The sequence below is a fragment of the Archocentrus centrarchus genome, chromosome 24 (genome assembly GCF_007364275.1).
Source record: "Archocentrus centrarchus isolate MPI-CPG fArcCen1 chromosome 24, fArcCen1, whole genome shotgun sequence".
Lineage (NCBI taxonomy): Eukaryota > Metazoa > Chordata > Actinopteri > Cichliformes > Cichlidae > Archocentrus > Archocentrus centrarchus.
Window position 1 is genome coordinate 35,057,366 of NC_044369.1, and position 22,119 is coordinate 35,079,484.

At 44.8% G+C, this 22,119-nt stretch overlaps 1 protein-coding gene across 1 annotated transcript in view; it reads right to left on the reverse strand.

Moving 5' to 3' along the window:
* Positions 1-318: 318 nt before the first annotated feature.
* Positions 319-22,119, reverse strand: part of LOC115774033 (NACHT, LRR and PYD domains-containing protein 12-like) — a 196,026-nt gene continuing 174,225 nt past the window's right edge. The window contains exons 7-17 of the mRNA XM_030721040.1: positions 19,068-19,241; positions 16,122-16,168; positions 15,371-16,007; positions 15,077-15,108; positions 13,267-13,331; positions 12,948-12,997; positions 6,523-6,737; positions 4,856-5,124; positions 3,158-3,271; positions 2,918-3,059; positions 319-1,975 (exon numbers count right to left, since the gene is read on the reverse strand). Coding sequence (XP_030576900.1) covers positions 1,650-1,975; positions 2,918-3,059; positions 3,158-3,271; positions 4,856-5,124; positions 6,523-6,737; positions 12,948-12,997; positions 13,267-13,331; positions 15,077-15,108; positions 15,371-16,007; positions 16,122-16,168; positions 19,068-19,241 — 2,071 coding nt within the window. The 3' untranslated portion in view covers positions 319-1,649. The remainder of the gene's footprint in view (positions 1,976-2,917; positions 3,060-3,157; positions 3,272-4,855; positions 5,125-6,522; positions 6,738-12,947; positions 12,998-13,266; positions 13,332-15,076; positions 15,109-15,370; positions 16,008-16,121; positions 16,169-19,067; positions 19,242-22,119) is intronic.

Below are 22,119 nucleotides of genomic sequence, written 5' to 3' on the forward strand. Positions count from 1 at the left end.
AATGGATGCTGCACTGCCATAGCTGGAGAGGGCAGTTTTACTTTGACCTATGTGTGAAGTGCAGAACAAAATGCGGGCAAGGTTGGACAATATCTAAAAATTTCAACTTCATAGTAGCCATTTATCAATATAGATGTAACTAGACCCAGACCAGTAAAGGGAGACTTTTTCCAAACACAAGCTCAAAGGGGCTGAGACCATGTTTGTCCATAGTTCACATGTGCATACAGAAAAGCACCAGTGGAAATTAAACCTGTGTCCTCAAGAAGTTGAAAAAATCCTCGCTGACAAAGTCTTAATGCATATATACAAAAGTTTATTGCAAAGAAACAGACAGTGTCAAAACAGGCGCTTTCCTTTGCGACCTGGGAGAGGGTAAGTCTCTAATCGCCCTAGCTCATGAGACAAAGGGACTGGCAAGAGTTATATAGTCAGCACCCACATTCTTGACCTTTGACCTTGTACCACATATAGTATTTTATGGAGAACCAGGTATAGCTTGTTTCCTGCATGTATGTAAGGTCATTCCCTTTTATGGAAGGCCAGAGACCTGCAAGAGGCCCTCTGCATTCTTCTTTCTTTGAGCTGAGGCCAAGCCTTCATGTTCAAGCTCGTGTTACTTATTTTACACAAATTAATAAAGCCTAAGAGAAAGAGACCATATATGCATATATAGTTTAGCAGAGCAGTACAGACACCACAAAGTCACCTCCGAACAATTTTAATGGTTTAGGAAACAGACGAGAATATCTGCACTTTAACTTGGCTCGTATTGTGAAAGCAGAACCATCTGCTTGGTTCTTGGAGTCATTAGGGGTGGCTGTGGCTCAGGAGGTAGAGCAGGTCACCTACTAATTGGAAGGTTGGTGGTTCGATTCCTGGCTGCTCTGGGCTGCATACCAAAGTACCCTTGGACAAGATACTGAACCCCAAGTTGCTCTCCAACTCAACCATTAGAGTATGAATGTGTGTGTGAATGTTGGACAATAAAAGCACTTATTTATGGAAGTGAATGTAAACGAGTTGTACAAGCGCTTTGAGGGCTCAGAGAAGAACTAGTCCATTTACTCATGAAGCATAAAATTTAACCTGAAAATCACAAAGAGCGACATAATTAAGTCAAAGACAGTCTGTGAACTAAACCAGAGGACGGTAATGAGACAGAACATCACTGCTGTAGACCAGCCAGCTTGGTAGATTCATTACTGAGCTTCTGATAGGCTTGCTGTTTCTCACCATGAAATGGATTTATTTCACTGTGGTGAAAAAGCAATAATAAAATCTATAAATCAGTATAAAAGTGAGAAAATTAAAAGGACTATTTAAACATTTTTATACAATAAAATATAAAAATGAGTTTAAAGTTCAACATTCAAACTACATTTGGTCCTCAGCCAATCAGAGTTCACTGTCTTTCACAACCAGTGTGATGTCATCAGTAAGGCTATGCCAGAGTAAAGCAGCGTTCCTCGTGTTTCAGCACCTGTGAATGTAGCTGCCATCATGAGGGTACAGTCACACACCATGTCGTCCACACAGGAAGTGATTCACAGCGACATGTCGTCCAGAGACCACAGAAGGTCCGTGACACTCGGTGACTTCAGGCATCTGTGGGTGAATGAACCACTGATGATGCAGTGGGCAGGCTCTCACCTTCGAGGTGAGTGACTGAAGCTCAGGTGCAGGGTTTCAGACAGGTATGGATCCAACTCACGCAGGTCATTAATTAGGGAATTGCTGGCTTCTGCTCCTTTGTTTCGAACCACATCGATCACGTCTCGAGCTCGGTCAGCCTTGGGTTTGATTCTGGCTGAATCCATTTCTCCCTCATTTATGATTCCTCGTTGGAGCAGACTGTCCAGCAGCTGGTTTAGAGTCGAACCCGACACTTTTTCCACAAACTGTGTCCGAACTGAGAGCAGACGCTTGTCTGGTGGGAGGCGATTTGGCCAGTTATCTGTTCTCTGGACAATATCTGAGGGCCAAGCAGAAAAAAAGAGAATCTGTAGATTTAATCATGTACTTTACAGAACAATAAAAGCTTCAGAGAATCCAGAGACACCTGTGCAGGTAACAATCAACACTGAACATCGGTGATCTTCGGACCCTCGGTCATTAAAAATATGCACCTGTAATGAAATTCAAAATGAGCAGATGCAATCTAACAAACACCTGCTCTGGCTCCTGGAAGACTATGGTCGCCGGTGTCTCTAGCTTCACGTTTCTCAAACAGTCACCAGTAACCAGAGTTTGTTCCTCGGCGGGTGTGTCGGTGAGTGGAGAAAAATTGTTAGAGACGTGAACAGGTTGGTGGTGTACCCGGGGGCTTCTGCTTAGGACTACGCTTCCTCCTCACAGTCACCCACTTGGGTTAAGCTACCATGGTCCACACCGACTACAGGGGCCTGGCTAGATACAGGATTTTCCAGGGTGCGGAGCCGAGTCTCCAATTCACTGAGCCTGGCCTCCAGAGCTACAAACAGACTACATCTGTAACAAGCACCGTTACTGCTAAAGGAGGCCGAGGAGTAACTAAACATGTGACACCCAGAGCAGGAAAGTGCAGGAGAGACAGGAGAAGAAGCCATGCTGGTAGTGAGTCGGCTAAGAGCTAAGCTACTAGCAGCGCTAAGCTAAGCTATTGAATTCCTAAAATCAAACAAAGTGGATAATGTGAATACAATTTACAGGTGATTCAGCAGAGAGTGTGCTTTGGATAAAGCAGGTGAAGATTACATTATGAAATATTTCATTATCTAAAGATTTATAATTAAGCGAGCTACACAAAACACGTTACAACAGGAAGTGATATGATACCTCAATGAGAGCAAACACCATTAATGGAAACAAAATGAAAAGCCACCATTACTCATTATTTTTGATATACTATCAGGTGGAATGATGTTAGCCACCTTACCAGTCAGATCAATGTCCCGCCTCCACACATCTGTCGTCATCTGGTCGCGGACCGTTATCGACACTTCTTCTGTCTCTGTAGGAAGGTGAACCTCAAACGTTGGGTGGAGGTTTGGTCCCACGTCCAAGTGAAACTTTTCCTCCTGCAAACAGTGTGGGTGTCTATCACTTCCAGAGTCCTCTGAATGAAGCATGTCAAATTCCTTGTCAGTATTCCAACACAAAGAGTTGAACGACTCACCGTAGGCTGGATTTTATTGGCGATCGGACACAGAAGAGTGTACTTGTGATCTAGGATGAGTTCACAGTTGGAAGGTGCCGGGATGTAGTCAGAATATCTGTGTTTCATGCTCACCTTAAGATATGACGAGTGTTAAATTAGAGGGTTTATGTTCAGTAGTTCTAAATTACCTGATCAATGATGTAATATTACTACTGTTTTGCTGTTTATTGGGACGTGTCCAGAAAACTGCAGTTAATGCTGAAGCAGCAGTATAGCTGTGAAGAGTATGTTGAACCATGCTGGCTGCAGTGGTGAGGTGCAGCTTTCGAAGGTGAACGTTCTGTTTCACGTTGCACGTTTTCAGGTTTCAGCGAGCAGTTGTTGGGCTTGTACACAAGTTGCTGTTTTTCATGCAACTGTGGCAACCTGACCAAAGCAATCACAAAAAGGTTTTGATGCAGCACAGACTCACACTGATCCAGCACCCAGGTTTTTGTTCTTTTATGAAGTTTTGTTGTTTCTAGGGTTTTATTGTACAATGGCCACAGCACAGCAAAGACCACCTGGGAGTCAAACAGCAGACCTGGGGACAAAGATCCAGCTGCAGGACAGTCGTGCATATTCTGACCACCCGAGAAACACTGTATTTTTTGGACATTTTGGTGCATAGAATATAAAAACACTACAATACCACAGAGGCTCAGCTGTCTTTGCCATTGCAAGTAGCCATTGGTGAATTCAGCACTCCTCACTGTAACAGCGAAAGCCCAGCATGACTGACGCTGAATTAGAAGTTAAGCTGCAGAATGAGGTTTGAGTTTTCTGCCACTCTTTAGCAGCACCTAAGCTCTGAGACAAAATCAAACCCTGGGAGTCACAGCTGAATCGTCTCCTTCAGTTTGAATTTGCTGTTTGATTTCTCATTACGTTCATGTTTGCACTGATAAGCAGGAGAGTTTCATCCTGATCAAACTGTAGGTGAGATTCAGCATCATCATCTAACTTGAGAACTCTCATCAGCACTTCTTTTGTCTTATGAACACATGCCTTCACCCTGTGGAGCATCCTCTGCTAGCCAGCACCCACAAATCACATCGCACACAGATTCACCCACAGCCTTCCTTTACTGCTCTGTTCTTACTGCACGCCCCATATCCAGGTTTCGTCTGGTGAGCAGGTGACTGAACATAATCAAACACAGTCAAACCCAGAAAAATGAAAGTGATTCAGAGATGCTCAGTGCTGGCACATTCTTCTACAAAAAAATACAGCAAAGAAGAGTACCTGACGATACCTGTTCCCTCACTTCTGGTACTTTGGGGAGTGAGTATGAGTTATAAGCAGATGAACTTGTCAGACACTCTCCAGGGTCCTTAGACTGGAGAACTGACTGGTCAGTAGGGAGTGAAGTGTTGACTCCTATCTCCACAGCAGGTTACTTCTATATATAAATACCCATCATAAGGTATCCTGCGATGATGCTTTGTAGTCCAGGCCTCAGAGCTGGTCCAAAATATCCATATAGGGTTCTTTTGAAGATGAGGATATCCGGACTAACTTTGTAACACATTTTCTACTTCCTATGCAACCCATCCCGAGATATGTGACAGAAGATGGACAAAAGAAGATGGACGAACTGAATTTAGTTCCTATCATCAGTTCTGAGAGGATGAGTGAGAACTGAAAGTGAAGGTGTAACCCTTCTTAGATGTTTACCTCTTCCACTCGGATGCTGCTTGGCAGGAGAAACACATTGAGCTTTTGCTTCTGTGTTCTGCGGTTTGGTGGTCGGAGGAACAGCAAAACCTGGCCCGAAACAGGTTTCTTCTTGTTCCAGAACTTCGACACAGTGTCCCAGACAAGTCCGAGGGCAGAGAGGTGAGGAACCTCCACAATCACATGAGTGTCTGTGATCTTTAGGGGCTTGAGGACGTCCATTCCATCATCAGAGATGTGGACGACAGACAGACAGTCGGAGAACGGAGCTGTGAAAACACAGAGCCAGCAGACATCTCTTTCAATCACAAAACCTCACTACAATGATAGTGCTAATCTCATTATACACATCAAACACTGAGATAGTGTCCCGGGTCAGGCAGTGAATCTGAGGTGCCGTTTACACAAAGCCGTTTTCACTGGAAACGGTGTCGTTTTGATGCGTTTCAGCCTTTCGTTTACACGATGGCGTTTCAGAAACGATCCGCGTTTACACGAGGACATGTGGAATGATGGAAACGATGAAAACGATGAAAACGATGTAGTTCCCATGCCAGGCCACAAGTTGGCGTTGGTTTTCTCTTTGCAAAGTTTGTTTATGCAAGACGCGCATGCATGGAGTGACACAGTAGGTAGTGCAGCAAATTGTTCATTACTTACAAAACGGCCAATGTGAGAGGTTTTGTGTGGACTGACGATGAGGTTGGATCGCTGCTGCACACAACGCTGAATTACAAAACGGTAAAAACACAAGAAAAGCATAAGAAGCACTTGTGAATCCGCGAGTACTGTTTATCAATTTGCGCGTGCGCGAAAAACTGTGGCCGTCGCAACCATAGTGCGCATGTGCGAGTCGAGCGTTTTCAAATCATCCCGGTTTCAAGCGTTTACACGAGAACGCAAGCCGGTGCGTTTCTGAAACGCTCCACTCTGGACCCCGTTTCTGAAACACATCGTTTTCACTCTGTTGTCGTGTAAACAGAAGGGCGAAACGCATCAAAACGACACCGTTTCAAAATGAAAACGGTCTCGTGTAAACGGCACCTGACACTGATGAAGAGAAGCCATCAGACACCTGCAGAACATTTTAACACAACACTTCCTGTGATCTGTAGACACCACTGAGTTAGTGTGTAGCTGGTTTCTAAAAGACAACTTTCTAGACCCAAACATACCAAATTAATGCTGCAGATTTACCCATTTATAATAATAATAATAAAAAAAACAACATTATTCTTCTGATTATTATTATTAGACCAGGGGATTGAAGCCATCAAACAAAACTGAACTTGAATGGAAACAAATTCTACTGATTTCTAATACTTGTTAGCTCATGCCTTGGATTACCCTGGCCATATAAAGGTGTCCAAATGAGGGCTGACTGCTCACTCTGGTTCGCTGTCACAGCTGACTGGAAAGGAAATGAGCCATCGTGAATATTCAGCCTTTGTTGTCCACTGACAGCGGGGTCTACCAGTGGACACTAAGTAAACCTGAGCTCTGCAGGAAGACCACATTAAGTGTCTTTGTCTGACAAACATCAACATGGTCTCAGTGCTCCCTGTGACAAGTCAGCAGGAAAACAGTCAACTCTGCAGCCTGTAGGGGGCGCTAAGACGATTATGGGGTTTATAATTGTGGCCCCTCACAAACAGCGCTTTGCTCACCATCCTTTGGTTCGCAGTGCGGGAGGTGGAGCCGACGGACTGCATCCTCTGAACTGTCAATGTTGAACAGCGGGCCTGCAGCCATCTTATTGGCTGGCTGTAGGAGGCTCTCATCCCACTGGATGATATTGTACAGCAGCTCTGCCTCCTGAATCACATCAAACACCAGTCCAGTCAGAGTACACTGGAACTCACCTGGACCAGGACACCTGAAACTGAAACACAGAAGAGCTGAATGGCCATGTTAAAACCTATAAACAAACAGATCTGCATATGAATACATATGATTGATAGAGTACACCAGGACTCTAAGACAATTTACCCATATTTCTTAAGCATTGTTCTAAAGTATGTGTTAAGATTAACACGTACTTTATAAGCAGTTGACTACAGTTAAGCACAGTAAATGCTGTGCTTAATAAGGGTGGCAGGACAGGAATTACTTAAATTAATTGAGCATTTTTGATCAGGTTTGGTTTTATCTGAGCAGTTAGTTTGTTCCTTTGTTATCCTGCTGTATGCTGGCATCACATTAGTTTAGCTCTCTCTGAACTCTTCTAAGGGCCCAGAACTATCATTCAACTTTTTTTTTTATATGAACTGTTCTTACATTGTTTTTGTATAGGCCATTTGCTTAAAATTGTACCTATGTTCTTCTTTCCTAACCCATTAGGTCTACAACTGTTAATCCATTCATCCTATTCTGCTTATCCAGCGCAGGGTCGCAGGGGCAGCAGCCTAAGCAGAGAAGCCCAGACCTCCCCCTCCCACCTCCTCCAGCTCATCCGGGGGGACACTGAGGCATTCCCAGGCCAGCTGAGAGATATAGTCTCTGCAGCGTGTCCTGGGTCTGCCCCGGGGCCTCCTCTCCTTAGGACATGCCTGGAACACCTCACCCAGGAGGCATCCTGCTCAGATGCCCGAACTACCTCAACTGGCTCCTTTCGATGTGGAGGAGCAGCGGCTCTATTCTGAGCCCCTCCTGGATGGCTGCAGTCCTCCCCCTATCTCTAAGGGAGAGGCCAGCCACCCTTCAGAGGAAGCTCATTTCTGCCAATTCTGTCAATCTCCTGCTTGCCTCTTCCCTCACTGGTGAACAAAACCCAGAGGTACATAAATGTCTCCACCTGGGGTAGCAACTCATCCCTGAGCTGGAGAGGGCACTCCACCCTTTTCCAGCTGAGGACCATGGCCTCAGACTTAGAGGTGCTGATTCTCATGCCAGCCGCTTCACACTCGGCTGCGAACCGTTCCACTGCGAGCTGGAGGCCACCACCTGATGAAGCCAACAGGACCACACCATCCACAAACCTTCCACCTCTTGGCTACACCTAGAAATTCTGTCTATAAAAATTATGAACAGAATCGATAACAAAGGGCAGCCCTGGTTGAAGTTCAACACCCAAAGGAAATGAGTCCGTCATATTACCGGCTATACAGACCAAGGTTGTACAACCACAGCATCTTCCACAGGATACCCCGAGAGATGTGGTCAAATACCCTCTTTAAGTGCACAAAACACATGTAGACAGGATGGGCAAACTCCCACACACACTCAATTATCCTCGAGAGGATAAAGAGCTGGTCCGGTGTTCCATGACCAGGACGAAACCGCATTGTTCCTCTTGAATCTGAGGTTCAACTAATGGACAGGCCCTCCTTTTCAGTACCCTGACATAGACCTTATCAGGGAGGCTGAGGATCTTGATCCCCTGACAGTTGAAGCACACCATTTTTTTTTCTGTCCAACAGCTTAAGCAAGCAAAATTATTGTCTGCATGCACTGTTGTGCCAAACACCTTTGCTGTGCCAAGAGGAGCTGTATTTTAGGCTCCTCTTGTTAGTTTCTTTCTTTTTTTGGAGTGGCTGTAGCTCAGGAGGTAGAGCAGGTCATCTACTAATCGGAAGGTTGGTGGTTCGATTCCTGGCTGCTTCAGTCTGCGTGCCAAAGTATCCTTGGGCAAGATCCTAAACCCCAAGTTGCTCTCTGATGCAACTGCTGGAGTGTGAATGTGTGCGAATGTTAGATAGTAAGCACTCAGTTATAAAAAAAACAGCGCTTTAATGAACAGGTGTGAATGGGTAAATGCAAACATGATAAAGTACTTTGAGTGCTCAGCGAGAGCTAGTCCATTTACCATTTATTTTCTTTCTTTGTTTCTTTACTTACAAGTTTAAATGGCACAGCCCAACAACACCAGAGCCAACAGGCAGGAAGTGGCAGTAGAAAAGATAGAGACAAAACACCAAAAACACCCCACAACAAACCTGCTGCTTGTGTGTGTGTCATGAAACGTACTTCATAATGAGGGTGAGAAGCTGCAACAATGACCCCCAAAGCCAGAGATAGACCCAGGCCACCCATAGCCTCCCATGAGCACTGAAGACCTGAGACAATACATCCTGATGATAACTGCATGCCCAACCCCAAAGAAGGAGGAGTGAGGTCCCAGCTGGAGTTCCCACAGCCAAAGGGCACAAGAGCCCCAGAGAACCAGCGACAACAGGCAGCCAACCCCGCCAGAGGCCGGTCATCCCAGCACAAGCCAGAGTAGGGCCCCAGGTGCCCAAGAACTGCCCAATGTTGAGCAAAGCAAAGTAAAGATAAAATTGAGAGGGAGACAGCAGCGAAGTAGTGAGTGGGGCCACTTAAGTAGTCCCACCGCCCAACTTCTGGGGAACATACAGTGGTGTGAAAAAGTGTTTGCCCCCTGCCTCGTTTCCTGTTTTTTTGCATGTTTGTCACACTTAAGTGTTTCGGAACATCAACCCAATTTAAACAATAGTCAAGGACAACACAAGTAAACACAAAATGCAAGTTGTAAATGAAGGTGTTTATTAGTAAAGGTGAAAAAAAATCCAAACCATCATGGCCCTGTGTGAAAAAGTGATTGCCCCCTAAACCTAATAACTGGTTGGGCCACCCTTAGCAGCTACAACTGCAACCAAGCGTCTGCGATAACTTGCAATGAGGCTTTTACAGCGTTCTGGAGTAATTTTGAGCCACTCATCTTTGCAGAATTGTCCTAATTCAGTTACATTAGAGGGTTTGAGAGCATGAACGGCCTTTTTAAGGTCATACCACAACATCTCAATAGGATTCAGGTCAGGACTTTGGCTAGGCCACTCCAAAGTCTTCATTTTGTTTTTCTTCAGCCATTCAGTGGTGGACTTGCTGGTGTGTTTAGGATCACTGTCCTGCTGCAGAACCCAAGTACGTTTAAGCTTGAGTACACGAACAGATGGTCTGACATTCTCCCTCAGGATCTCTTGGTAGACAGCAGAATTCATAGTTCCATTTATCACAGCAAGTCTTCCAGGTCCTGACGCAGCAAAACAGCCCCAGACCATCACACTACCACCACCATATTTTACTGTTGGTATAATGTTCTTTTTCTGAAATGCAGTGTTCCTTTTACGCCAGATGTAATGGGACACACACCTTCCAAAGAGTTCCACTTTTGTCTCATCGGTCCACAGAATGTTGTCCCAAAAGTCTCGGGGATCATCAAGATGCGTTTTGGAAAAATTGAGACGAGCTTTAATGTTCTTTTTGCTCAGCAGTGGTTTTCTTCTTGGAACTCTGCCATGCAGGCCATTTTTGCTGTCTTTTTCTGATGGTGGAGGCATGAACGCTGACCTTAACTGAGGCAAGTGAGGCCTGCAGTTCTTTGGACGTTGTTGTGGGGTCTTTTGTGACCTCTTGGATGAGTCGTCGCTGCGCCCTTGGGGTAATTTTGGGCGGCCGGCCACTCCTGGGAAGGTTCACCACTGTTCCATGTCTTTGCCATTTGTGGATAATGGCTCTCACTGTGGTTCGCTGGATTCCCAAAGCTTTGGAAATGGCTTTATAACCCTTTCCAGACTGATGGATCTCAATTACTTTCTTTCTCAATTGCTCCTGAATTTCTTTGGATCTCGGCATGATGTGTAGCTTTCAAGGATCTTCTGGTGGACCTTACTGTGTCAGGCAGCTCCTATTTAAGTGATGTCTTGATTGGGAACAGGTGTGGCAATAATCAGGCCTAGGTGTGGCTAGGGAAATTGAACTCAGGTGTGAAAAACCACAGTTATAGTATGTTTTAACAAGGGGGGCAATCACTTTTTCACACAGGGCCATGATGGTTTGGATTTTTTTTCACCTTTACTAATAAACACCTTCATTTACAACTTGCATTTTGTGTTTACTTATGTTGTACTTGACTATTGTTTAAATTGGTTTGATGTTCCGAAACACTTAAGTGTGACAAACATGCAAAAAAACAGGAAATGAGGCAGGGGGCAAACACTTTTTCACACCACTGTATCTGCCCCCAAATGCCCTATTTGTATAGTGACGTGTCCTGAGCCATAATGTCTATAGTGTCATTAAAAAAAGGGAGGGGTGGGTGGCTACGTGGCACAGCGAGCAAACCCATGTTAATGGCCCTATTGACTGTGGCCTGTGCACCACACATGTCCACCTCTTGAGACCCTATGCGTGTGAGTGGTGTGTTGTATGGGGAGCAAGAGGGGCAGAAGACATATGTTGAAGACTACCCCTGGAATTCCCCCTTCTTAAAGATGGGGACTATCAATCCAGTCTGCCAGTCCACTGGCACCACCCCAGATCTCCACATGATGTTGCAGAGTGTCAACCAAAAAAGCCTTACAACATCCATCTTCAGGAACTCGGGCCAAATCTCATCCACCCCAGGGGCCCTGCCACCGAGGAGTTCTTTAACCACCAAGAAGTTGTTTAACCACCTCAATGACCTCATTCCCAGTAATGGGCGAATCATCCTCTGCATCCCCAGACTCTACAGGTGTGTGACTGGAATTGAGGAGGTCCTCAAAGTATTCCCTCATTATTCCTTTCCCCTCCTGAGTTGACTAACAGTTTGCCAGAATTGCTCTGAGGCCATCCAAGAGTCTTTTTCAATGGCCTCACCAAACTCCTCCCACATCCGAACAGAGCCTGATAGGCCTCCTTCTTCAGCTTGATGGCTCCCTTTACCTCCGGTGTCCACCATCTGGCTCGGGGATTACCACGACAGGCACCAACCACTGACACCCAGATACTTTCTTTTTCTTTTTTTAGTGTCTCGCTAATATTTACTTTTTTACTGTATCCTAGTGCTCTATAGCTTTTTATTTTATTGTATTTATTTCCTTTTGTACACTATCCCATTACTAAACTGCATGTGATACTGTTTGCAATCATCATTACTTTTCACTGTTATTGTTCTGAAGGTCATTTCTCATACCCCAGTATAATATCACCTCTCTGTGTCCAGTCCTGTTGGTGATTTCACTGAGCAACAGCAAACTGATCAGCCTCCCACATGGAAACATGAGACAGGAAGTGCCACATCCAGCGAGTTAGTGCTGGGAATTTTATCACTTTGATGTTGGTATTTTACTGTGACTATTTTATATCATTTATCACCAATTATGTTAGTCATGCACACTGGATTAATGGTCATTTATTAGTACCTATATTAATCACCCACACTGGATTATTGAACACTGTATGCTGTAGATCAGTAGATAAAACTGAGGCCTGTTGTATTCATTCCCATAGATGCTCTGGGCCTCACTCTTGGCTCCTGCTAAAACCACTCTCATCTATATATAGAAGCTTCACTTTAATATAACCTTTTTTTAAGGTTCAAGTTGCTTAAAACAGTGTGCCCTTAAAATTTGGGTTTCTAGACCCACCTGTGTTTGTGTAGTATGCATAAGTGTGGGAATGAATTTTGTATACTTAGATAAAGTGCCCTAATGAGTTTTTTAGAGTGGGAGTTTTACCAGCTGTCAGTGGGAGCATTTTTGGGAGGTAGGTTCACACGGGATGAAGTCTTTTAGAACCTGTGACAACACAAAGCAAAGATGGAAACCCAGAGAGACTTCAGAGCCATGGCCACACTGATTCTACTGCAGAAACAGGTGAGGCTGCAGGTCGGACTGCTCATCACTGCCTTTGTTACCTGACCTGGGGTCAGCATGCACTCAGCTTTAACATCACTCTGGGTTCTCCGGGACAGCGTGCTGTCTGTGCAGACGGTTGCAAAGAGCCAAAGTTGTGTTAGCAGTGCAATGCAGCTGTTTCTGTCCAGGACGCATGTTGCACTTTACCACCGAGCTCTCATTCTTTTTAAAAATAAAAATAATGTCCATATCTCTCTGTAGATCACTTCGCCATTGCCTGCCTCCCGCACACGATCAGCTGATTGTAGTGTATTAACACACATTTGTTTAATGTTTTTTTCTTTCTATCTGCAGATAACTGAAGAACCTTTGTAATGCAAGTAATGGCATAACTGTAACTGTGATGTGTTTAATGAATTTAGTACAGTAACGTGTTACTTTGTAACACATTACACATTACACATTGCACGCACTAAAAATGAAAGAAGAGGCTGAAAGTGTTTTTACAGGATTACCTGTAGAAGATATGTGCAGAGTCACTGTACACTTCAGGGGTGAAACTGGACTGAAAGGCAACAGTTTTAGGATAAATAACCTGACCATGTCTTTGGTGCAGTACAGGTTATGAATCACGTGAACAATATGTAACTAGAAGGCTACACAGCTGTCCAAAAATGAGAAAATAGAATTAGCTGGGAAGAGTACAAAGCTGGAGTGCAGCCTGATAACACAAAGCTATTATGTAGTGATGCTCTCAGCCTCTTTGTCTGGTTGTCACGCAAAGGGTTGAATAAGCACCAAGCCACAGCACATATTAAATATCTGGAAAATCACCTTGATCAGTTTTGTGTTGTCCTCTGACAAACCAGGCTGTGTGTCTGCTTTTACACTGGCGCCACCTGATGGGAGAAGATCAGCAGCAGGTGTCAGGAATGTTTTGGCATTTTGAACCTGGCTTGGTAACATTTTGAGCACCAAAATACTTTTAAGCTGCAGGATGTTTGAGGACTTTCCTCCATATGATGTGTAGTTACAGTTCTGGGAACTGATCCACATGAAAAAACATCAGAGTGTGCGTGCATGCGTGTGTATATGTGTGTGTACACCCTGCTCCCTGCAAGTCTGTCCAATTCCTAAAGGTTAAAGGAGGTCCAGGTAGCATTCAAGGATCTTAGCTAAATGTAATATTCTACTCAATTTCAAGTTTTAAGCCTAATCTTAAAAATAGAGAGGGTGTCTGTCTCCTGAATCCAAGCTGGAAGCTGGTTCCACAGAAGAGGGGCCTGAAAGCTGAAGGCTCTGCCTCCCATTCTACTCTTAAGTATCCTAGGAACCACAAGTAAGCCAGCAGTCTGAGAGCGAAGTGCTCTGTTGGGGTGATATGGTACTGTGAGGTCTTTGAGATAAGATGGTGCCTGATTATTCAAGACCTTGTAGGTGAGGAGAAGGATTTTAAATTCTATTCTAGATTTAACAGGGAGCCAATGAAGAGAAGCCAATATGGGAGAAATCTGCTCTCTCTTTCTAGTCCCTGTCAGTACTCTAGCTGCAGCATTTTGGATCAGCTGAAGGCTTTTCAGGGAGCTTTTAGGACAGCCTGATAATAATGAATTACAATAATCCAGCCTAGAAGTAATAAATGCATGAATTAGCTTTTCAGCATCACTCTGAGAAAGGATGTTTCTAATTTTAGAAAATTGATGCAGTGCTTTCTAATAATACTGCCTAAGGGAAGCATGTATAATGTAAATAAAATTGGTCCTAGCACAGAACCCTGTGGAACTCCATAATTAACCTTAGTGTGTGAAGAAGACTCCCCATTTACATGAACAAATTGGAGTCTATGAGATAAATATGATTCAAACCACTGCAGTGCAGTACCTTTAATACCTATAGCAAGCTCTAATCTCTGTAATAAAATGTTATGGTCAACAGTATCAAAGCTGCACTGAGGTCCAACAGGACAAGAACAGAGATGAGTCCACTGTCAGAGGCTCTAAGAAGATCATTGGTAACCTTCACTAATGCTGTTTCTGTACTGTGATGAATTCTGAAACCTGACTGAAACTCTTCAAATAAACCGTTCCTCTGCAGATGATCAGTTAGCTGTTTTACAACTACTCTTTCAAGAATCTTTGAGAGAAAAGGAAGGTTGGAGATTGGCCTATAATTAGCTAAGACAGCTGGGTCAGTGATGGCTTTTTAAGTAGAGGTTTAATTACAGCCACCTTGAAGGTCTGTGGTACATAGCCAACTAATAAAGACTGATTGATCATTTTTAAGATTGAAGCATCAATAATTGGAAAGACTTCTTTGAACAGTCTAGTAGGAATGGGATCTAACAAACATGTTGCTGGTTTGGAGGAAGTAACTATTGAAGTTAACTCTGAAAGATCAACTGGAGCAAAAGAGTCTAAACAAATACCAGCAGTGCTGAAAGCAGCCGAACATGAAGAATAATCTTTGAGATGGTTATGAATCATTTTTTCTCTAATGTCTAAAATGTTATTTGTAAAGAAATCCATGAAGTCACTACTAGTTAAAGTGAAAGGAATACTCGGCTCTACAGAGCTCTGACTACTCTGAAGAGTAATTGATAAGTGTGAGTGTGATGAGTTTAACACAGGACAGTTTGAATACTCACAGGAAGATTTAGCCATCCTGATGTCATCAACCCTGCAGAGACAACCACAACATTCACAGTGGAAAATAATCCAACTTAGGTCCATTCTGATACAGCTGAACATGAACTGATCCTGTGTCTGCAGATCCACCTCGTGGGTTAGCCTGCTACCTTTAATATCATACAAAGAGTATTTCCTTTCTTAGACAGAACTGAACTGCAACTAACCAGAATGAACTAAAGTTTCAGCAGAGCAGGTTATAACATAATCTAGTCACGCAGGTTCAGGTTTTCTGCATTTAATAATTTGTTTACCTGTATGAAGGTTTTCCAGGCTCAATCACCTGTGATTTTCTGGCATCCTGAAATGGACAGGTGATGGAAGCAGGTGTTTCTATAACAGGAACAGACTGTTGACTGTTGTATTCATCTGCACACAGAGACACTGAGGAACCAAATGACCAGAGTCCAAACCCAGCATAAAGAGGTTCAGTGAATGTGGTGCTGAAGGTGTGGAGGTGGATCAGAGTGTCAGAGGAGACTCTGTAGAAGGACAGAGTGCCAGCAGGACAGTCCACATACACTGCTACTCTGTTAGAGACAGAGGAGGAGAGTATTGATCCTCTGTTACTGTGCCAGACAGAGTAACATCCTGCATCAGAGCAGTCCAGACTCCAGGACAGGTCATTCCATCCAAACACACAGTCGATGCCTCCCCTCCTTGTGATTCGTCTGTAACTCACTGATATATAAACCTTTCCTCTCCACTCCACCTCCCAGTAACAGCGACCAGTCAGACCATTTGTGCAGAGCAGCTGAGTGCACCATTCAAATCTGTCCTGATGATCAGGATACGGCTGATCACCTTCCCCATACGTCACCTTCCTGTTTCTGTCAGACAGTTTCAGATTTCTGTACATCGTGTTTGTGTTGATGTTGAGTTCACAGAAATCTGGAGAGAACAGAAACCAGCTGCAGTTATTGATCCATCATCATGACGTCAGAGATGAAGATGGTTGAATGTGTGCTGCTTTGTTTTCATCAATCACATTACAAACACACTTACACTTCCTCAGACCTGGTCTCAGCCATCGGACTCCAGCAGGCTCTACCCTGAAAGGAGGAGGGGGGTCAGAGCAGCACAGTCTCAGTCAGCATGAACATACATTTTAAGAATCAAATGCATTTACATGTTCAAATGAGACACCTGCATATTTTGAAAAACTGACGAATTCCAAGTTTGTTTTTAATTTCATCTCATGGTAAATTAATTTAGCAATATTTTCAATATGTGGACAGTTGCACTTGAATGAAGCACCTCTAATCAGTGGCGGTCCTAGCCTGTTTGGCGCCCTGGGCGAGCATCCCTGCTGGCACCCCCCCCATAGCGATCGCCACAGCAACGCCTACCGCACTACTCCACTTGGGGGGTAATGAGCACCTGCTGTGTGGTGCATGTAGCTTTCTGCCATGGTCTGACAGACAGGTCCACAGAAGGTCTCCCCACCATCACAGGCACACTCAGAATTTCTTTTAAATTTTTATTTGAAAAAACATGGAAGAAACTGAAATATTACACCACTTCTGCTTACCTTTATCTTTGCTTGTTTCTCCTCTTCATTTCTTTTTTCCTAAACTGCACACCTGATGGCTTTGACCTTTTCCTTTCCATCTGCCGTAATTCGCACTGAAGCGGAATAAGTTATCACCACCGCCCATCCCCAGGGTTGTCAGATCTGACTGACAGTTGCCAGTCCAACACAACAAAACCTCCATTGAAACTCATGTTAATAGCACCAGGTGTGATATATATATTTAAATATCCACAGCTTTGGCTGAGTTGTTAAAATTTTGGCTGCTTTTCACCATATTTGGTAGGTTTTTAGGAAGTTTTTATTGTAAAATTACATATCTATATAATTTTCCAGCCCAATTTGTTGACAAGCTGCCCAATCTGGCAACACTGCGCCATCCACCAACATTTGTCCGAACTGTCTAGATTCATATTTGTGTTTTTTCATCAGAATTCGGGTTCACACAAATACTGTGAAATAATAACCATATTTACAGCATTATAAATGAAATGTGCTTTGTGTTCTATCTGTTGTGTGCATCTAATTTTAACAGATTCATTCTATATGGAACCCCGTAAGAGACGGGGGAAAAAAACATGTGAGGATAAAAAAAAAAAAGAGGCAGGTTTGCGAGATCTCACAAAACTTTTTAATATTAGTACATACACTTCCGCGTTAATCTTGATATGGCAGTGTCAGTGAGGATGAAAGGTTTGGTGAGAGACTGCCAGCAAAAGTCGCCTTTATTTATAATTCAGCGGTTACTGTTGGCTGTAACCAGGCCAAAACTGTACAGGCATGAATGAATGAACCCGGATGACTGTCTCACTCTCACGCCATCACTGCTTCACTTGACCCGCACCCCCGGCTGAGGGGAGAAGGGGGCGGGGCAGCGCTGTGTGTGTGAGATGATCGAGTGAAGCAGTGACAGCCCACCTCTGTTCATGCCTGTACAGTTTTGGCGTGGTTACAGCGAACAGTAACAAAGCTGAATTATAAATTAAAGGCGACTTTTGCTGGCAGTCTGCCCCTTTCCTTCTGTTACAACCTGTCAGATCATGGCAGAAAGCTACAGGCACCACACAGCAGGCAGAGGGCGCCCATTACCCCACAAGTGGAGTAGTGCTGTAGGCGCTGCTGCGGCGATCGCAATGTGTTGGGGGGAGGGGGGCGGTCATGCCGCCCTAGATAAAAAGCTGCCCTGGGCGCCTGCCCATGTCGCCCATATCAGAAACCGCCACTGCCTCTAATGTCCTGTACTGTGTTCCTGTAGCCCTTTAACGCTGGGCGATCGCCGCTGAAGCGCCCGTTAGGGGCTCGACACACGGGGAGCGACGTCGCTCGCTCTCCATTCATTTCCTATGGAGCTTGTGCGATGAGGCGACAATCGCTTGCCCTCCTCCAGCTAAGCGACCGGCGACATTCGTGCATGTGAAATTTCGAGCTTGTGCACGTAGACGTGCACACGTGACCAGGCGACGCGACACAACAAAGTTGAAAAATGTTCTACTTTTGTCGCTGTCACGTGGCGCTAAACCAATCAGCAAGAGTTTCATTGACTGACCAATGAGCGGAGAGTATGCTACACACTGCAGTCTGCAACCACTTTCAGCAGGAAGGAAAGCATCATTTTATCTGTGTTTGACTTTCCTATGTTATATGACACTTCACACAGTGATTATCGATGTACACATAAAAGGCAGCCGTATGGGAACGTGCTGGTGCAAGACCAACGTTAAACAGACGCATAGAGAGGACTTTGGTGCCAATATAGGATGAACCCAAGGTTGTCTTTTTCTTTTGTAGAGGAGAGTTTACAGCAAGATTTCTGTCAGTTCCAATAAAATCTTCTGACTCCTCATCACGGACTGCTTTGAAAATGTCTAAATCCCTCCAGTTTCATAACCAATCACATTTCTTGGAGACAAGTGACATGAGAGCGCGATTCGCATTGCTGCCGTCGCTATCGCCTCCCCTGTGTTCAGTTTCACCCCAGTGGCGATGCGGCCCATTTGTCGCTGTCGTTTGTCGCTCCCCGTGTGTCGAGCCCATTACTTGCCCTTAATAGCGGCGAACAGCTGGTGTAAGCGCAGAGTCGGCTGATCAAAGGAACGTCGATCAGCTGGCTTTTTACCCTAACTCTGCAACCTTTGTCCTATCGAAAAAATGCAAACGGTTCCTGAAAGCCCAGAACTTGCATGTCACAGCCATATAGAGGTATTTTTGGCCGGAAGTCCGCGAACGGCGGCACTTTTGAAGTATGTTGTGCCACGGCAGATGCATTATTAGCCTTTAGTGATGATTTCTTCTGTCTGGAACAAACATGGTTTGGGCTCAGGAGGAAATCAGTTTGTCCACAAATCAGAAGGTTCACAAACACTTTGGTATTCATGAACAGGGGCTCAGGAAAAGGCAGGTTCAAGCAGGACTCTCCGTACCTGAGAGTGTCCAGTCTCCAGCGTGGATCCTTCAGTCCGGCCGACAGCGACTTCACTCCTGAGTCTCCTGGATGATTGTAGCTCAGGTCCAGCTCTCTCAGATGGGAGGGGTTGGAGCTCAGAGCTGAGGCCAGAGAAGTACAGCCTTCCTCTGTGATCAGACAGCCTGACAGACTACAAAGACACAATGCACACACTGCATCACAGGGTTCACTTTTTAACTTTTATACAGAGTTAGTGGTCTGTGTGTGGTCGCAATAGCAGGCAGGAAGTGGGTGCAGACCACAGGAAGACGAGGGAGCAGGCTAAAGTCGTACGTTTGGTTCCCATCTCCTTTATTTCTGTTTGGTGCTGTAGGAATAACTGAACTGCAGCAGCTCGTTGGTGACTGTAATGTGCATGGTTGTTTGCACTTTTTGCACAGTAAACAGGGATAATCATGAGGTTTACAAAGCTAGAATTAAATTGAGCTGGTAATTATGTGATAAGTATTGCTGTCTACGGTAGGAGAACAGAGCTGCTCCTTGACATTATTTTCCTGCTCTTAGAGGTTGGTGATGTGTTGAGGTAACCTGCTACTACACAGGCCTTGCTGGTTATTGTAGGATGTTAAACCTTAAAGGGTAGAGTGAGGGGTACCACTGGATAAATTAGCTGCAGTGGTTCTCCTTGGAGAGGAGTCCAGTTTGAGCTTGGTGGCCAGATTCATAATCAAACTCTAAGCCAGGCAAGTAGTATTATAATATCCTGGGGTGGTTGTGACTCAGGAGGCAAAGTGGGCCGTCTACTGATTGGAAGGTCAGTGGTTTGCTCCAACCTGCATGCCAAAGTACGCTTGGGCAAGATAGTGAACCCCGACTTGCCTTCAATGCATCCATCAGAATGTATGTGTGTGAATGTTAGACAAAGTGCTCAGGTATAGAAAAAACCCCCCGCATAGTTATGCCTATAACTTCTGTTCCCTGAAGGAGAGGAATGAGGTACAACACATATAGAACGGGATACCACGCCCTCACGTGTCCTGCTGAAGACACCTCTATTCACGCCCTTAAGGCAGATGACCTGTGATGACATGTGTGGCTCTGCCCGTACATATATACTCTGTCATTACAGTCATCCCTCAGTTGAATAGCCGCTCTTCACCGAGCCCAGCTGCGCGGCGGGGCATCCTAGTGTTGTACCTCGTTCCTCTCCTTCAGGGAACAGAAGTTATAGACATAACTATTTGTTCCCTTTCAGTCGATTCACTCGGTACAACACATATAGTATGGGACATACAGGTGTTGGTCATAAAATTAGAATATCATGAAAAAGTTGATTTATTTCATCAGAGAACATAACTTTGGAGCACTCAGCAGCAGTCCAGTCCTTTTTGTCTTTAGTCCAGGCGAGACGCTTCTGACGCCGTCTCTGGTTGAAGAGCGGCTCGACACGAGGACTGCGACAGCTGAAACCATATCTGCATACGTCTGTGCTGGTGGTTCTTGAAGCTCTGACTCCAGCTGCAGTCCACTCTTTGTGAATCTCCCCACATTTTTGAGTGGCTTTGGTTCCACAATCCTCTCCAGGGTGCAGTTATCCCTGTTGTTTTTACATCTTTTCCTTCCCTTCGACTCTCTATTAATGTGCTTGGACACAGAGCTCTGTGAACAGCCAGCAATGACCTTTGTGTCTCGCCCTCCTTGTGTGAGGTGTCAAAGGTCGTCTTTTGGACAACTGTCAAGTCAGCAGTCTTCCCCGTGATTGTGTAGCCTACAGAACTAGACTGAGAGCATTTAAAGGCTTTGCAGGTGTTTGGAGTTAATTAGCTGATTAGAGTGTGGCACCAGGTGTCTTCAATATTCAACCTTTTCACAATATTCTCATTTTCTGAGATACTGAATTTGGGCTTTTCATTAGTTGTCAGTTATAATCATCAAATTAAAAGAAACAAACCTTTGGAATATATCAGTCTGTGTGTAATGAATGAATATAATATACAAGTTTCACTTTTTGATTGAAATTACTGAAATAAATCAACTATTTCATGATATTCTAATTTTATGACCAGGGTGTGTACATACAGGTGTATGTACACACCCAACAGTGAAAACGACCCCCTATGAGCAGCACTTGGTGACAGTGGGAAGGAAAAACTCCCTTTAACAGGAAGAAACCTCCAGCAGAACCAGGCTCAGGGAGGGGGGGGTCATCTGCTGGGGGGGGGGGCTGAGAGGAGAGAAAAGACATGCCGTGGAAGAGAGCCAGAGATTAATAACAATTAATGATTAAATGCAGAGTGGAGTATAAACAAAGTAAATAAGGTGAATGAAAAGAAACAGTGCATCATGGGAACCCCCCAGCAGCCTAGGCCTATAGCAGCATAACTAAGGGAGGGTTCAGGGTCACCTGATCCTGTTATGGATCAGTGTGCTGTGGCTGTGTTTTTTGTTTTTTCTTTCATTTCAGGGGGTTGGCAGGCTGTTTTCTCCTCCTCTTTTGGGCGGGGCTGGAGGCTGCCGTGCGGAGGCTCTGCACACCTGTTGTGAATTCTTTCATCGGGGCACTATTTAAGGATCTGCTCTGGTCTCCTTGCCAGAGTGTCTGCTAATGCTTGGGAAGTCATCTCGTCCCCTAGTCTGCCTGCCTGCCCTCCTGAAGAAAACAGCACACCACTCCAGCCATCTGCCTCCCCTCAGGACTCTGTCATATTGCTCCCCACACCGACCCCTCGGTGGTTGCACCCCTTCCCACAGTTTAAGAGTTCAAGTTCAGTGTTAAGGGAATCTCTGAGAGCCATCTCCTTGTTTATGGTGTTCCTGGTGATAATAAATTGCATTACCCATTATAGTCTTGCCTCCGTCTGTGTCTGCAGTTGGGTCCTCCTTCGCTGCGCCCCTGACAGATCCAGCCCTAACTATAAGCTTGATCATAAAGGAAAGTTTTAAGCCTAATCTTAAAAATAGAGAGGGTGTCTGTCTCCTGAATCCAAGCTGGAAGCTGGTTCCACAGAAGAGGGGCCTGAAAGCTGGAGGCTCTGCCTCCCATTCTACTCTTAAGTATCCTAGGAACC